The sequence below is a fragment of the Alexandromys fortis genome, unplaced genomic scaffold (genome assembly GCF_014885135.2).
Source record: "Alexandromys fortis isolate MF-2015 unplaced genomic scaffold, M_Fortis_MF-2015_v1.1 scaffold_45, whole genome shotgun sequence".
Lineage (NCBI taxonomy): Eukaryota > Metazoa > Chordata > Mammalia > Rodentia > Cricetidae > Alexandromys > Alexandromys fortis.
The window spans coordinates 6,783,419-6,801,475 of NW_026067926.1; the positions used below are offsets into that span (position 1 = coordinate 6,783,419).

The 18,057-nt window shown below is 45.2% G+C and overlaps 1 protein-coding gene across 1 annotated transcript in view; it reads right to left on the bottom strand.

The window, feature by feature from the left end:
- Vps35l (VPS35 endosomal protein sorting factor like) overlaps window positions 1–18,057 on the bottom strand; it is a 105,749-nt gene that overhangs the window by 47,544 nt on the left and 40,148 nt on the right. The window contains exons 15-21 of the mRNA XM_050143380.1: window positions 12,557–12,603; window positions 11,164–11,275; window positions 10,135–10,251; window positions 7,727–7,780; window positions 5,118–5,198; window positions 2,913–2,975; window positions 2,097–2,182 (exon numbers count right to left, since the gene is read on the bottom strand). Of these exons, the coding sequence (XP_049999337.1) occupies window positions 2,097–2,182; window positions 2,913–2,975; window positions 5,118–5,198; window positions 7,727–7,780; window positions 10,135–10,251; window positions 11,164–11,275; window positions 12,557–12,603 (560 nt within the window). The remainder of the gene's footprint in view (window positions 1–2,096; window positions 2,183–2,912; window positions 2,976–5,117; window positions 5,199–7,726; window positions 7,781–10,134; window positions 10,252–11,163; window positions 11,276–12,556; window positions 12,604–18,057) is intronic.

Consider the following 18,057-nt stretch of genomic DNA (forward strand, 5'->3'; position numbering starts at 1 on the left):
GTAAGGGTGCTCGCCACTAAGCCTGACAGCCCACATGGTAGAAGGAGAAAACTTATTTGTTTCCTCTGACCTCCACACCAGCACTGCAACACATACACACACACACACACATGCACGAACACACACACGTACACACATACATGCACATGCACGAACACACACACACCCACGCGCACACATACACACAGAGAAATGAACTCAATTAAAAACCTTTTAAAAAAGAGAATAATACACAGAATTTGATATTACTCTGAAATATTCTGTGTATTGTTTGATACTCAATTTTCTAAACCCAACCATATTCATGTACTTAGTATTTAGAGCAATTTTCATTTTAAAATATAGCCTAAGAGAACCAACATGAAATCACCGACAAACCAAACTAGATACATGCCGTACGTTACATGTAACTTCAAACTGGGTTTTCATCTTTATCCACAGATCGTCACTACCTCTCACCTTCCTCCACCTTCCGATACCACACACACCCTTACTTCTCTTTCCTTTATCTCACCACATTACTATTTATTATATCTTTTCTTTTGGTCTCACCACTTAAGAGGTAGAGGGGTTTTTATTCTTGGTTTTCTTTCTTTTTCTTTTTTTTTTTTTTTTTTTTTTTTGAGTTTTTTGGGACAGAATCTGATTGTACTGCCCAGGCTGGTTTCAAATTCTAGCCTCAGCCTCCTGAATAGCTGACACTGTAGTCACATGCCCACATGTGTATGCATATATGACAGGCTCTCAACAAGGATGTCTAAGGGTAGTCGCGTGTGACGTTCTCCACTATTTGACGGGCATTTTGTGTATCTCTGAATAGAGATAATATTCTATCTCGAACACTTAGTATCTTAGAATCTAAAAAAAAAAAAAAAACAAAGAAACAAAAAGACTAAAATTAAAGTGCTGGGAAGATGGCTCGGCAGGTAAGGGTGCTTTCTGCATAAGCATGAAGACTGGAGTTCACATCCCTAGTACCTATAGAAAAATTCGTGCTTGTGAGTACATCATTACAGGGAGCACCACTGGTAGGCAGTTTAAGAATCTGGACTTAAGAAAATGACAGGGACTAAAACGAGCCATGAAGCCGTCTGCTGTAAACCCAGACAGTTTTCTTGGCACCAGCCCCTCGTGCACACGCCTGCTTTCACTCTGTAAGTGCTGCTCTGCAAGCTCCTTGCAAAACGAATCTGATGGCCCCCGGCTACAATTCCAGTACTCAAGAGGTTGAGACAGAATGTTATCGCAAGTTCAAGGCTACCCTGAGCTACACAGCAAGTAGGACCCTCGCTGATGTAAAAAACAAACACCAATCTTAGTGCAAAGAAAGACTCCTTCCAAAACCATGTTGAAGGCATGGACCTGCTGGCCAGTATCCTGTCAACATCTGGCAGTTTGCTTTGAATTTGGTCTTTTATTAACATTTACTTATTTGGGGGGAGGGGCAGGGTATGCTCCATGGCGTGCGCGTGGAGTTGGTCCTTCCATCACGTGGGCTCTGGAGACTGAACTCAGATCATCAAGCTTGGCGGCTTCATCCACTAAGACAGTCTCTCCAGACCCCCATTTGGCTTTCTTTTTTTTTTTTTTTAAATATTTATTTATTTATTATGCATACAATATTCTGTCTGTGTGTATGTCTGCAGGCCAGAAGAGGGCACCAGACCTCGTTACAGATGGTTGTGAGCCACCACGTGGTTGCCGGGAATTGAACTCAGGACCTTTGGAAGAGCAGGCAATGCTCTTAACCACTGAGCCATCTCTCCAGCCCCCCATTTGGCTTTCTTAAGCATTAATTACTAGCTTTTATCATAATGTCTTATATTTTAAAAATTATCGTGGTGCCAGAAAGATGTCTCAGCAGCTAAAAGCACTGACATGTTCAATTCCCAGTTCCAGAGGAGCTGATGCCCCTCTGCTGACCCCCATGGGCTCCAGCATACTCATGGTACATATAACATACACTCAGGCACACACACAAGCACACACAAATATATAAAATTTTAAAGATTTATGTTATGTTATGTGCATCACCACAGACACACTTCTCAAACTGCTAGGAGTCACGGCTGCCGGTCACGCCATCTTGTACTCACTTGATAAAGGCTTCCATGATGCACTTGCAAACCTCCACCCGCACACTCTCTTTTTGGAACATGTCCAGAAATGGTAGAAACTTTTCCTAAGGATAAAGAAAGCACTTGACACAAATAACTGGAAATAATTTGTGGGTCATTCGGTGGGGAGGGGGGAAGTTCAAATAAGCAGGTGGGGATCCCCTGAAGGGCCTGGCTTGGAATTCTTTTTTTTTTTAATGATTACAGACTGAACATCCTTAATCTAAAATCTGAAACCTAAGATGTTCCTAAATCTGTACTTTTTAGTGTCAATACGATGCCCCAAGTTGAACATTTTATACCATGATATTCTGCTCGTGCTTGTTGTGTTGTTTGACAGTGTGGACATGGAACATGTCAGGCAAAAGCGGTATCCCTGGGCTGCATCTTCAGTCCCTTGTACAGAATTATTAAGATATTACATGAAACTCCGTCTTTGTACAAAGATACACATAAAACGTAAGCAAATTCTGTTTAAGGAATCTTATTCTATATATGTGTGAATAACCCTAAATCCAAGAACAAAACACCATGTATGAAGCATCTGGACAAGGGGTTCTCAGTCAGCACCAGGTGGGGTGCGCACCCCTCCGATGAGGAAGAAATCAGACAGAAACAACAGTCTTCACTCAGTCTGCAAGTACTGTATTTCTAAATGGTGTTTAAGCCGTATCAAACAATTCTTGTTAAGGTGACAGGTGACAGGAACTAAGTGCTTTCCTGGCCTGGGTGCCATGAAACCATGACAGCAACGGAGGACACCGTCTCCACAGGTCACTGAGAAACGCTACTTACCACTGAGAAGAGCACGGAGAAATCGTGGAAGTGGGCTATGACTTTCTTAATTATTGACTGAAGCTGTAAAGCAGAACGAGAGAACACATCTTGTTTAATAAAACCTGTACGTTTTAAAGAGGCAGCCCTCCTTCATAGCTCCCCACCACAACCACTACAGAGTTAGCCTGCATTGCTCAAGGAAGGAAAAACAGATCAGGTTAGATCCTGCCTCAGTCAGGGCTCTTCTTACTCTACCTCTTCCTTTAGAGTTCTGGGGACTATGCCCTGGCCTCAGCTTCTTCTGCAGGGCAGTATCGATTATGTCTATTGTTTTGAGATAGATATTTCTGAACTCTAGGGGGACCTGGATTACTGTCGGGACACCCAAAGCAAGCCTCTATGTTCAAAACTCTTAAAGTCACAAGTGAAAGAAACTACACTCGAGCCAGCTGAGACAAAAAGAGAATCTGACATGCAAACTTCTAAAGATCCAACGCTCTGTTAGTCATGAGGATTAGGTAGGACTGCTCACGTGCTCAGGAAAGAGCCTGTTCTGCAATGCTCTGACTGACATTTCAAAATAAAAGGTAGTATGTTGCCAAGAGTAACTCGGAATTTCTAGTCCTTTTGCCTCTACCTCCCCAGTGCTGAGAGTACAGGCGTGTGCCACTCTGCCTGTTCTATGTGGTGCTGGGAAATCTTGGTTTTCCAGATGGTACAACTGGGAGAGAGTGGAATGTTAGAAAGGTGGGGGCCCTAGTGGGAAGTCCTTAGGTGACTGGGGTGTGCCTACCTGGGGGATTATGGGACACAACCATTCCTGGTCTCTTTCTTGCTCCCTGGCTAGTATGTATTACTAGTATATTATCTTGGTATATTATCACGTGCCTTTTGAGCTCACTGAGAAGTTGACTCTGGAAACATTTCAGACTTAAGCATGCCTGTCTCAAAGTGTCCTCCAAAGCCCCTTCTTTAGGGATGGCTGCCCCCTAACTCCATGAGAGGGAAAGAAGAGAACAGTAAAACAGGCTAAAAACTGTGTCCCCGAGAACAGGTTATTACTGTTTATCACACAACGTAAAGCAAAGTCCATTCATGGTGGCTTACCCCTGGACAGAAAGCTGACCCAGGAATGTCAGCTTCAACTTCCCCAGTGGTTTTCTGCTGGATGCTGGGAGCACTTGACTGGATGATGTTCTCTGTCAATTGCTACGTGGAAGCCTCACCTGAGGGAATTGTCTGGAACTTTCTCACATGGGGAACTCCAGCTAGCTGCCTTAAAGGAGCCAGCTTTCCCCACCAATAGATTTCCACTGGATGTTCTGCGTGCCCAATTTGATAATGTTTTGCTAGATGTTTACCTATCTCTCAGTATTTATCCTTTTACTTTGGCTTAAAATTAATAAATTTGCTTGTTCAAAATTGAAAATATGGCTATTGGAGATATTTCTCCAGATGGCTAGCAATGTACCCAACAGGATCAACGAATGAGGCTTGCAACCTTCAAAACTGTGAGCCAAACAAAACAAAAAGAACAAGGACTGTATAAATTGATTACCACAGATGCTTTATTGCAGTAACCAACACTAACAACACCTGAAATTTTCTCTATGAAAGACAAGCTTTCTTTTCCCTTAGACCACGAGAACAATATCCCTCGTGCTTTTAATACTGCATTTTGTATTTCCTAAAAACAACATTCCTCACTGGCACCCCACTTTGCTGCTATCAAATTCAGCCAATTTCACACTAACTTGAAAAGATTCTGTCACGCACTTTCGAGCTCACAAGGTCTCACCAGGTCCCTTCTGGCATCACCCTTGCCCCCTTGTTCTCTCCTGTGTGGATCCAGTCTGGGACCAAAACACTCATCTTTTCTCTTTTCCTTCTTTGGCATATGTGTGCAGGTCTGTGCAGCATATGCGTGTCATGTGCATATGTGTGGTTCTGTGTAGTGTGTGTGCATAAATGGTGAATGTATGTGTAGGTCTGTATAGTGTATGTGTGTCGTGTGTGTGTGTGTGTGTAGGTCTGGGTAGTGTATACGGTGTAGTGTGTATGTGTGTAAGTCTGTGTAGTATACTACAAAAGTGAGGCCCAAAGCTAGGATGTGGCAGAGCCAAGATTAAAGACAGGATTCCCGGGTGTACCCTCTGATAGTACAACATGAGTATGTCACTCACCAGAACAAGATCCCCACAGTGGGAAGCACGCCCCTATTACCTGGGGGTAGGAGTCCTCAAATGCTCGATCGGGAGTCATATGCTTGATGACATCAGCCAAAACGGTGTTCACTTCTCGTTTCTATACAGGGAACATAAACCAATTCTATTGTTAGACTGGGACCACTGGCTTTCTTCCTGGGGAGAAACACTGACACAGGCCTGGGAGGACAGTTTAGTGAGCACTTGCCCAGCAGGTGTGAGGCCCTGGCTTCATTCTTGTACCAAAAACCAAACAAACAAGCAAAAGGCCACACACCTTCCATGAAATAGTTTCAAATACTCTGAAAAAACAAATACAAGGAAAGAAATCATGTCCATATCCTCAGTCTAGTCAGCACTGAATATTGTTCTAGAAAGATAATGTGCTTTAGGCTACTTTCTGCCTACCCGGCCCAGGTTCCTGTCTCAGCACCTGGAAAGTGAGCAGTGAAGCATTGTGGGAAGGGTAGAGACTTACCCTTTACAGGCCATCTGCCCTAACTGCTCACATCAGTCATCTATGCCAGGGGTCAGTCATCTGTAGCCCAAAGCCAGCCTCCTGTTACATAGCCAACAAGTGAAGAATAGTTTCACATTCAGCCCAGAGAGATGGGACTTGTGGTAGTTTGTACATAACCGGCCCCCATAAGATCATAGGGAGCGGCACTATTAGGAGGTGTGGCTTTGTTGGAGTAGGTGTGGCCTTAGAGGAAGTATGCCACTGTGGAGGCGAGCTTTGAAGTCTCATATATGCTCAAGCCACACCCAGTGTGTCAGTTCACTTCCTGTTGCCTGTGCAAGATATAGGACTCTCAGCTTCCTCTCAGTACCCTGTCTGCCTGCACGCTGCCATGTCCACCATGATGATAACGGACTAAACCTCTGAACTGTAAGCCATACAATTAAATGTTTTCCTTTCTAAGAGTTACCACAGTCATGGTGTGTCTTCACAGCAATACAAACCCTAACTAACAGTAATTAGTTACAGGATAGTATTACATGAGAGCAAAATTCTGAGACTTGAATTTCAGAAAGCATGATTGATAGGAACCCAGCTGCACTTCCTCATGCACTGTCTGCTGTAAAAGGACACCTTAAGCCAGGAAGTGTAAAGACAGCAGAAGTTTCCTACTCATGGCCTGGGGGTCAGGAAGTCTCAGATCAGGGCACCAGCAGATTCAGTGTCTGGAGAGAGTCTGCTCCTCACAGGCCCTCTAATGATGGAAGGGGCTAACAGACTCCTCTGGGGTTGTTTTAAGGGCACTAATCCCACCCACCAGGACTCCACTGTCATGACATGATACATCTTCCTGAACTACCCTGGCATCCTGGAGACAGTTAACAAGAGCTGGTGTGACCTACACTCACAATGCCAGCCAGCAGTGTGAAGTGTAGGCAGCAGTGTGAAGTCTATGGCTCCACTTCTTAACACTGAACTCAGGGAACAGGTTTAAGCACATGAATCAAGGATGCAGGGTGGACACAAGTCCAAACCATAACCCTGCACTAACTTGTAACAGGCTGGATGCTCAAACATGAGGACCTGAGTTCGGATCCCTAGCACCCACATAAAAGCCAGGAGTAGCTATGCGTACCTGTAACTCTAGGACTGGGGAGAGCTGGGGTAGAGTGAGTAGCAACCGGAGGATTGTTGGCTACAACCAGTAAGAGGCTTCCTCCTCTGCCTCTGAATGGAAACATGTGCACAGAGCCCTCCCACACACCAACAATAATAATAAATAAGATGGCTGTCTGGAGAGATGGCTTAGCACTTAAGAACACTTGTTATTCTATCATGAGGACCAGAGTCTGAAGTCCATTACCCACATCAGGTAGCTCACAAACTGTTACTATAGCTGAAGGGACCCGAGTCTAATGTCTCTGGCTCCACAGGCACATACAAACATGCATGCATGCATTCCCCCCACCCCCCACACACACACTAAAAATAAACCCTAAAAAAGGAAGATTGCTCTAGATGATGATGATGTAGTAACAGAAAGATACACATATGCACACAGAGTACACACATACACATGTCAAAATGTTTTAAAAATTGCGTTTCTAAAACAAGTTTACTCTGGTAAGGAGCTCAGAAGAGACCACTTCTACCTGCATCTAAAGTCTTTATGCTTTGATTAGCTCAGTATTCCCCAAATTATGATTTTGTCTGCACCCGGGGGAAGAAATGTCTGTGTTTGCTTGTGGTTGGGAAGCACACACAGGCTCTGAATGTTTGAAATGCTAAACAACAGCAATAACATTAAATAAAATGGAAAAAAGAAAACACTGCCTGCTAGACACTTACGGCAATTTACAGAACATTTTAGCATTTTAGTTCCTGAGGGGCTACTGTTTGGTTTTATCTGACGCAGCACTGCCCAGACTGATGTGCCAATGTGTGGCACACTTGCTGACAACACATGCTAACACTTCTCACGCCTTGACATTTAAGATCTGGGCTTAGTGGCATATGCCAATAGACTTGAGCCCAGGATTTTGAGACCTGACGGGACAACACAGTGTTGTCAAGTACCACTGCAACATTCCTAAATAGCCAGACTCTGTTGCCATGGTAAGCATTAAACCACAAAACCCTTAGGAAAACAACCCCAGAGTCATACATACCGTGAAATGCCTGCAGGTATACTCTACCCATACTTCAGCACAATTAATGTAGTCCTACAAAGAAAAGGTAAACATAGCTTCAGAGTGAGCACAACACTGCTTAACATTTGCCACAAGTTCACAGACAAATACTCAAGGGCTCCAACAAAAGAGAAATACAGAAATGCCTGGCTTACTCTTACGGTTTGAATATGAATGTCCCTTAGTTGAGCAGTAGTGGCACACACCTTAATCCTAGCACTTGGGAGGCAGAGGCAGGCAGATTCTGTGAGTTCAAAGCCAGCCTAGTCTACAAAAGCTAGTTCCAGGACAGACAGGTTCCAAAGCTACAGAGAAATCCTGTCTCGAAAAACCAAAAACAGAAAGAAAAAAAAAAAGAAAGAAAAGGAAGGGGGAGAGAGAGAGAGAGAGAGAGGAAGAGAGAGAGAGGGGGGAAGAAAAGAAAAGAAAAGAAAAGACAAGACAAGACAAGACAAGACAAGACAAGACAAGACAAGACAAGACTATGATTGTCCTTCATGGGCTCCCACTGCTGAGGTTGTTCTGGGAGGCTGTGGGACATCTGAGATGGGAGGCAGAGTTGGAGGAGGTGGTCCTTTGAGGGCTGTAGCCCAGCCTCCAGCCAGGACTCTGCTTCCTGAATCCACCAACTATAAGAGGATACAAAACAAGTCCCCACTCTACTATCCTCTCAACTGTGAGCCAAAATAAACCTCCCTGAAGTTGCTTCTGCCAGATGCTGGGACAGAGAAACACGGCGCTTACTGACTGACACATATTACCATGAAAAGCAAGTCATAAAAGGAGACAAGTAGCCTGCTGCTCACTATAGACTCTGACCCCAGCATTGCTCCTTAGGCCAAAGATGCAAATCTATGGAGTCTGCCATGCTTAAGGAGCAAAGGGCCCATGATGAGAGGAGCGCTTGCCAATCTCAGCAGAAAACCCCAAGGGGTTGGGAATCTGAGTGAGCATTCAAGCTTTGCAAGCTGCTTGAAAAATAAAGATTTGATCTATAGAAGGGCTGTAAATCTATCCTATAAAAAAGTCTGAAAAGCCCTAAAGAGATCAGGAGGGTGGCTGAGCAAGTAAGAGCACTTGCCATCAAGACTATCAACCCAGGTAAAAAAGCCTGATGCCATGGTGCACATTTTTAATCCTAGCACCCAGGAGGCAGAGGATCTCTGTGAGTTCCAGCCTGATCTACATAGAGTACCAGGTCAGCCAGGAATCAAAATAAACAAACAGCACAAGAGGAGGAAAGCCCACAGGCAGCTAGCATAGAACTGCACAGAACCAAGGTGGGAAGCCCACATTCCCAGGCAAAAGAGCGCTTACAAGTACAAACACACATCCCTGATGGCCACGGCCATCATCACATGCATGACAGTAAATGACACTGGCCAGTCTGTCATGTAAGACTTTTGGCAGCCCTGGTGTTCAACCATTAATCTTCAGTACTTTAGGAATATCCTAGTAGATTGCCATTTAAAAATATACACTTGACAGCTGAACTCTAGATGCTCTTTGCATGGCTAAAAGGCACCTAAAGGTTTTGTTTGTTTCGAGACAGGATTTCTCTGTAGCTTTGGGGCCTGTCCTGAAAATTAGCTCTAGGAGACCAGGCTGGCCTTAAACTCACAGAGGTTGGCCTGTCTCTGCCTCCCGAGTGCTGGGATTAAAAGCACTCACCACCACCTGTGACACCTAAAGTTTTTAATGCCAGTAACTGTATGTGTTTAGTACATCTTGGGGCTTTAGAAACGAGATATATTTGGGACAGAAAAATTAAGAAACATCTTTAATGTCATTTGTTCCCTCTATAGGATATCATAATAAATGATATAAGAATCTTTTTAATATGTTTGATTAGTGAAAATGTCATTTATTATCATGATGCTTTGTTGTTGCTATTATTTGGCTTTTGGTTTTTGAGACAGGGTCTCCCTTATGTTGCCCAGGCTGGTCTTAAATGCTTCATCTCCCTGCCTCAGTCTCCTGAGTGTTGCAATTACAGATGGGAGTCACCATACATGGTTAAAGTTTATTTCTTTAAAAGCAAAATGTGGGCTGGAGAGATGGCTCAGAGATTAAGATCAGTGACTGTTCTTCCAAAGGTCCTGAGTTCAAATCCCAGCAACCACATGGTGGCTCACAAACATCTGTAAAAGCAAAATGTATGGAGCTGGAGAGGTGGCTTGGCAGTTAAGAACACTTGTTGCTCTTGCAGAGAACCCAGGTTTGATTCTCAGCACCCATAACTATAGTTCCAGGGGACCATGGTCACTGCTCACAGATAGTAGACATACATGCAGGAAAAACACCCGAACACATTTATAAAAAACTTAAGCATAGATTGTAATGCTTCTACAAAAATTAGTGGATCTTAGGTCTAAACGGGCACTCACCTGAGGATTCTTCAACTTAGTGATGACTTTCCAAGCTTCATTGAGAATCTGAAGTCGATCATTCTCAGGAGGATCAGCCAAGGCCAAGTTCAGCCCCAAAGAATGGAAAAGGAGATGCTGAGAAAGTAGAAAACGGTTATGTTCCTAGAGATTTGAAGTCAAAATAACCCGAGGCTTGAAAGAGAAAGAAAAGGCTCCAGCGTTTCATCTGTCTCCAGGGGAATCCTCCTAAGACTTTTTCTGAAGTTTCAGATATCCACCCAAACAGCTCTGAGAACTCACAGAGCTGACGCCCACTGCCAAGCATCTCAGGTAGAGTATGCGCTTAGCCCGTGCGAGAGCCGGAGCTCAGTTCCCAGTACACATCCAAAAGTGAGCTGGCCATGGGTGGTCAAATTTGCAGATCACACGTATTACTGGAGGTTGTTTTTACTAATTGGGGGGATAGAGAGAGAATGTGTGTGTGTGTGTGTGTGTGTGTATGTGTGTGTGTGTGTATGTGTATGTGACTGTGGGTGTGTGTGCACGAAGAGGCCAGAAAGAAACATGAATGTTGCTCCTCAGGAGCCGTCCACCTTGGCTTTTGAGACAGGCTCTTACTGGGACCTGGGAATCACCACTTAGGTGGACTGACTGGTCAGAGAGCCCCAGGCTCTGCCTGTCTCCACCCCCCAGCACTGGGACTACAAGCACATGCTACCATTCCTGGCTTTGTATACAGGCATCAAATTCAGGCCCTCATGCTTATACAAGTACTTTACTGACTGAGCACCTCCACAGCCCAACAGCAAATATATTTTAAAGAAGTGTGACCACGGCGAGTCCATTCACGGATTCAGCATTCAAGGCCCTATGCAGAGCAGTTCCGTGGCATCAGGGATCCCAATCTCAACCATCTCCTGTCACACCCTTTGGAAACAGAGCCTTCAGCTGTCTCCTCTAGCCTGCACTGCCCCCACACCTGACTCCAGAGCAATCAGGCAGACACCATTGTCTCTTCTCCCAAAATACAGTGACTCAAGAGCCTACCTTGGGGAAGCCAGACTCGTTGCACTCTTTGATCATGCCAATGAAGTCCATAGACCTGGTGGCAATGAACTCAGCCCTGAAAGCTGACATCACGGAGTTCAAGAGCAAAGCGCTGAAAGACACAGATGCCCAGTCACTCACAGCTTCCTCAGGATACACGTCCTTCCTTTATTGATTTGTCTATTTACTTTTGTTTGTCTTTTTACATAGCCTAGGCTGGCATGGAACATACAACCCTCCCATCTCTACTCCTCAAATTCTGGGATTATGAATAATTGTCACTGTACCTGGCTTGCAAGCCAGATTTAATGCTAGGGTGTACACTGCCTACCAAGAAGGATGATTGACAGCTTTTAATGAAAGGTTATAAGGAAGAAAAAACAATCAAAACAGCAGACATAGTAAGGGGCATTCCCTAGAGGCTGCCACAGGACTCACGGCATATTTGACCTGACAGCGGTTGAATGAACTAGATGGATGGACAGGAAAATCATCTACAGATAACCCACTTGAGTAGACGTGAGCCTTCATAGGCTCATGCACTAACAAAACTGAATATTCATAACACCATGGGTCCTTGCTATAAATGTTGTTTCTTTTATATGACGAATTTCTTATGAGAGAGACCCTGAATTTTAGGTACTTGAGGAAGATCAAAACCCACTCCAGATGTATATGTATTTGTCACCAAGAAAGTAGTAAAGGAAACCTCAGAGACAGGAGGCAGGAAACCAAGTGTATCCTGGCCCTACCACTTACCAAGCCCCATACAGGAAGGGCTATTAGTATCACCCCCATTTTGCTATCACCCCCATTTTGCAGAGGGGGAAGACTGAGGGGCAGGGTAGTTAGGTTAGTGGGCCAAGATCACAAAGCTAAGTTAGAACAGAGCTGAGGTCTGAGACCAGGCAATTCTAATGTGTTGTTCTGAACCTCCACACAGTCTAACTAACCCCTATGCTTGCTCTCACCCTTGTTAACGGTGGAAGCTCAGAAGATTAAATAGAAGCAAGTGATGGCCGAGGAGAGAATTCCATTGGTAAAGTGCATACTGCACAGATACGAGGACCTGGATTCAAATTTCCAGCACCACATAAAGACCTGGCTGTGATGGGGAACACCTGTGACCCCACTGCTGGACAGGCAGAGAAAGAAAGATACCTATGCTCGCTGGCCAATCAGTCAGCAAATCAGAGAGCTCCAGGTTCATGAGAGACCCTGCCTCAAAAATAAGGTGGAGCACCATGGAGAAAGACACCTAACACGGCCCCCTGCCTCTGTGCATGAACTCACACATACATATACACATCACACACACACACACACACACACACACACACAGCCACTGACTGCAATTCAAGCAGGTGCCTATATGAGTCTTATAAGTACTTACTTGTTGCCTAGTTTTTTACATCTCTCCATCATCTCCGTCAGCAAAGCCTAGGAAGTTTAAGAGGAAAAGTGTCAACTCGGAGGATACAAAGCAACGTCTCTAAGAGATTTTCAAAATGCCATACTTTAAACAGCATCTGATTTACATAATGCAAATTCCCACAGCCCTCTGCTTGGCAAGGATGAGAAGGGCAAGAAAGTAAAACAAGCGGTGGTGGCGCACACCTTTAATCCCAGCACTCGGGAGGCAGAGGCAGATGGATCTCTGTGAGTCTGAGGTCAGCCTGGTCTACAGAGTGAGTTCCAGGACAGCCAGGGCTATAACACAGAGAAACTCTGTCTCAAAAAACTAACTAACTAACAACAACAACAACAAAGAGCTGGGGCCAGGCATCAGGCGAGTCCAGGGTCAGGTCCAGTCTCTCCAGCCACCGCTGGAGAGACCTTGGTGAGACACCGAGTTAGACATGGTGGCAGCATCCTACCCAGTGTCACTACAGAACGATGCACCTCCAGCTCCCAGGCATGAACAAGGAGGGAAGTTCTTAAGTTTCTATGACACTCTTACTCGTTTGTCAAAGAGCCTGTGGCTTGCTCAGTAATGCAGTCAAAAAGCGATCAACAAATGCCAGGCCACGGCTCAGTGCCCACTAATCACAGAGAAGCTTGTTCTCGTGGGTCTCATCTCTCCTACCCAAATGCATTGTGATTCTCCCATTTCACAGACAGGAAACTGAGCTGTGGCCAGATTTTAGCCAAGGTCACACAGCCAGACACCAGGATCAGCAGTGACCCCACTGTGCTGGAGGTACATTCCTTACCATGTGCGCTTTCCTAAGTTCCAAGCATGTCCTTCCACCGGAAGGAGACCGCTATACTGCTGTGCACTACAGAGGGCTTTGGAGCTATCTTAAGGTAATGACGTGTCTTCAAAAGAGCTCCTGGGTTTTCTGTTTTGCTTTGAAAAATCAATACAAGGGCCTGGAGAGATGGCTCAGTGGTTAAGAGCATTGCCTGCTCTTCCAAAGGTCCTGAGTTCAATTCCCAGCAACCACATGGTGGCTCACAACCATCTATAATGATGTCTGGTGCCCTCTTCTGGCCTGCAGACATACACACAGACAGAATATTGCATGCATAATAAATAAATAAATAAATAAATAAATAAATAAATAAATAAGTATTTAAAAAAAGAAAGAAAAATCAATACAAGTAGTCTTTAGGGCAGTGGTTTGGAAATGGTTCTGTATAGTTATAGACAAGGTCAAGCGTAAGACAGAAGGACTAATGCCAGCGGTCTAGACACTGAGTACTTGACCGGGTGTCTGAATAACTGTCCTTTCTTCTGCACGCTTTGCCACAGGGCTGGAGGTCTGGGAAAACCAGACCCCTGTACACATGGGCTAAGCCAGACATGGCCAGTGCTCCCTCCTAAGGAGTGGAAACGAGGTTTGTGTTGAAATCTAACCCTGAAGTCAAAACAATTGTCAGTGCCTTTTTCAGCTCCCTTTTTCAGATTCTGAACTTTGTCTCAATCATACTGGATCCTGTTTTGTCATGCCCCGCCCCCAAATTTACACATGCAGGGCCTTTGAGAAAGTACTAAGGTTAAGTGAGGTCATCAGTGTAGGACTGGCATCTTCAGAAGGAAGGCAGAGAACGCAGGGAGATGTGTGCACACAGAGAAGGACACGGGAGGAGGCAGCCATCTGCACATGGAGGAGGGAGGGAGGGCGGCCTCACCAGAGACCAGCTCTGCTAGCACCTTGACCTTGGTCTTCAAGCCTCCAGAGTGGTGAGACAGTAACTGTCGGCTTCTCAGGTCTGCCAGGATGTGCTCTCTCCCTGGAGGGCCTGTGGCGCCTAACAAATACTCAACCAAAGCTCTGCAGCCTCTCTTAGCTTTTCCTTGAAGTGAGTTTAGAGTTGGCCATGTGCTCCATTTCTAGCTGCTGAGACAGGTCGGGGGGTCTTCTAAGGGCTTTGAAAAACAATTTAATTGTGACACAGGCGTAGGAGTGGCTGCAGACACCTCGCTCCTAGCAGGAGGCTGCAGAACAGAAAGACAGATGGAAGATGACTGGCCCAGAATGCCTTGCTGCTGAAGGACATACTGACGATATCTGTCATTCAGGCTTGTCAACTGTCTGCTCCTTACAGCCAGAAGAATCCCTGCTGCTGCTAAGATGCTGTCACAATGGCTTCCTGACCCACTCGAGACACGCTACTTAGTCACTTTTGACAACTAACCCCAAGTGCTATCTCGGAAAAGCTGAGAAAGGGAAATCCCGTACAAGTGTGATACTCCACAGAACACAAATGCAAACCCTACTGAAGGAGCAACCTTAACACACGGATCAATGGCTGGGGCGCAGGGGAGAAGGCGCAGGGGAGGAGGACAGACAGGAAGCATGCTTTCCTGAGTGCCGTTCTTCCATATGCACACATGCACATGTATACACCACACACATGCACATGCAAGCGTGCACATACACAGTAATGTGTTGGCCATTTTCAGGTTTTTGGACAGAGTCTTGATGTGTAGCCCAGATTGACTTGAAACTTGCTACATAACCCAGGCTGGTCTCCAACCCTTAATTTTCCTGATTCAACCTCTCGAGTGCTAGGCCAGCATGCCTGAGCCACTTAACATTTCTGAAAAGATGAACTGAGGAAAATGCCTGTCTAAAGGGAAAAGAACCTGTTTTTCTTTTGTTTGTTTTGCTTCTAATATCGTTTTAGGAAATGGAGAGATGGCTCAGCCAGCGACACGCCTGCTTCGACAGCACAAAGAAGCCCTGAGATTGGATCTTCAAAAGCCAAGAAGAACCCAGGCAAGACGGTTTGTACATCAGATTTGGGGGAGAGGGAATGAAGACAGGAGCCCTGAAGCTCACCAGCCAGCCAGTCCAGTCTAATCAATGAACTTTAGGTTTAGTGAGAGACCTTGTCTCTAAAAGAAAGGTAGAAGGCTAGCAAAACAGTTCACCAAGTAAAGGCTGTTATGGCACAAACCTGGAGACCTGGGTTCACGACTCAAAACAGGCAAGGTATCAAGGTGGGAACAGAGCATCCGCTCCACAGAGCTGTCCTCTGACCTCCACATGTAACACCCTTCCCCAATCCATACAATAACAAAAAAAAAATTAAAAATGTAATTAGAAGAATAAAGGTGGCGGGTGTTAGTGAAGCACGCCTTTAATCCTCCCACTCAGGAGGCAGACAGGCAGATCTCTATGAGTTTGAGCCCAGCCCGGTCTGCAGAGTGAGTTCCAAGACAAATGAGGCTATCCAGAGAAACCTTGTTTCAAAAATCAAGTCAATAAATAACTAAAATAAAGGTGGAAAGCAACTGAAGAAAACACCTGGCATCTACCTCTGGCTTCTACTCACACGTGCATATATCTACACTAACAAGTATATACATCACACACAATGCAACACACACACAAGAAAGCATCAAAAATGTCTTCAAGAAGATATGGAGGGAGCCTGGCAGTGATAGCACAAGCTTTTTATCCTAGCACTTGGGAGGCAGAGGCAGGCGGATCTCTGTGAGTTCAAGGCCAGCCTGGTCTACAGAGTGAGTTCCAGGACAGGCTCCAAAGCTACACCAAGAAACCTTGTCTCGAAAAACATATGAATGGGGCTGTCATACAAAATAAAGCACATCTGTAAGTGTCCAGAGTGACAAGCATTACACAAGCAGGCAAATTCACAAGAGGATAACTTTATTTATTTCATCTTTTTTCTGGTCTTTCACAAGGACAAGAGGACCAACAGTTCAAAGCGCTGAAGTTGTAACAGACTGGTGGCCCGGCTAACCCCCTGAAGCACTCGGTATACATCGCATCCACACCCAACAGATCCTGCAATGCAGAAGGTATGCACTGGGAGTCAGACTTTCTGTATACTCCTAGTACTATTCTTGCTCCCACATTTCGTTATCCACACACTTTGTTGTTTTTATAAACACTATAAGAGATAGCTAGCTACAAGATGCATCCACACTTATCAATATGCATCTAGGAATGTGTGACTCCTCCTCTTCTAATCATAATAATATTTGGGTGTTGATCTTTCTAGAACTTCACCTTTGTGAATATCAGTATTCACTATTATATCAGTTACTATTATAGAAGTCTGTTTTGTTTTTTACAGAAACAGGACAATCCTATTCACGCTGGACTGCAAATGACCCTGTCTACTCAAGAATCAAGGACAACCCTCCCTGCTTCCATGGCACACAGGGCCATCATTTTAATGGCTGAGCAGTCACATCACAAGCAGATGGATATGTAAAGTGTTTTTCTTCCATTTTTCCTGTTATTTCTCTTCACTGGGATTTTTTTTCTAATAAGCAAATAGAACATAACTGTGTACAGAACCTTAGATATTAGACATTTGTGATGTTAGCCTCACCTTGCACTTCTGTGTATATGAAGAGGGTGTGTGTGTGTGTGGTGTGTGTGCAGGCTCATGCACGCGCTCAGGCTGGAAGATGATACTGGTTGTCCTGCTCTTGCTCTCTGCTTTGTTCCTTTTGGATGGGGTCTCTCACGGAACCTGGAGTTCTACTAGTGAGCAGCAAATCTCAGCCATCCCCTTCTGTACCCCAAACAGCACTAGAGTTACAGGGGAATGTGCAGGCACCAGGATGTCCAGGCAACTTTTGGACACTAGATATTTGACGTTGGGTCCTTATGTTCACACAGCAGGACTCTCACCCGCTAAGCCACTGCTCTAGATTTGTGCTGTTATTGTCATTTTCTGTTAGGATTGCTATGAGAGTGAGCGCATGTATGCACACACTGTGGGGCGTGTGTGGAGGATGGAGACAACTTTAGAGATTCGGTTTCTCCTTTTACGTTTATGTGGGTTCTGGGAATGGAACTTAGGTCACAGGTTTGTATGGCAAGTGTCTTTACCCACTGAGTCTAGCACACTGGTCCTGTACTTTCCCATTTTTGAAATAGGGTCTTGGTATGTAAACGAGGCTGGCCTCTACCTCAGATTCACTATGTAGCCCTGGCAGGCCTCAAAGTTGAAGTGACCCTCCTGCCTCAATCTCCCAAGGATTAGGATTACAGGCACGTGTCACCCCGCCTGCCCTGTGTTTTTCAGTGTCTAAGGAGCAGTCTCCAAGGAGCACACTGGCATACAAAGGATTGGGATTACAGGCAGGTGTCACCTGCCTGCCCTGTGTTTTTCAGTGTCTAAGGAGCAGTCTCCAGAAAGCACACTGGAATACAAAGTCCCTTGCATCATCTGTCACGGCTTACATCCACCTCGGGTGCAGCGGTTAGCAGAAGGCACCCAGAGGGGACAAGCTGAAAGACACCTGCTACCTTTGGAGTCAGCACCACATGCCGACTCTTTCCAGCTGTGTGATATGTAAGACATTCTCAGTCATGGCTGCCTCAACTGTCAGACCAGGATGATAAGAGCACATGGAAGACTTTGGATAATTCAAGCAGAGTAAACCCCTCAGAGATGGTGTGT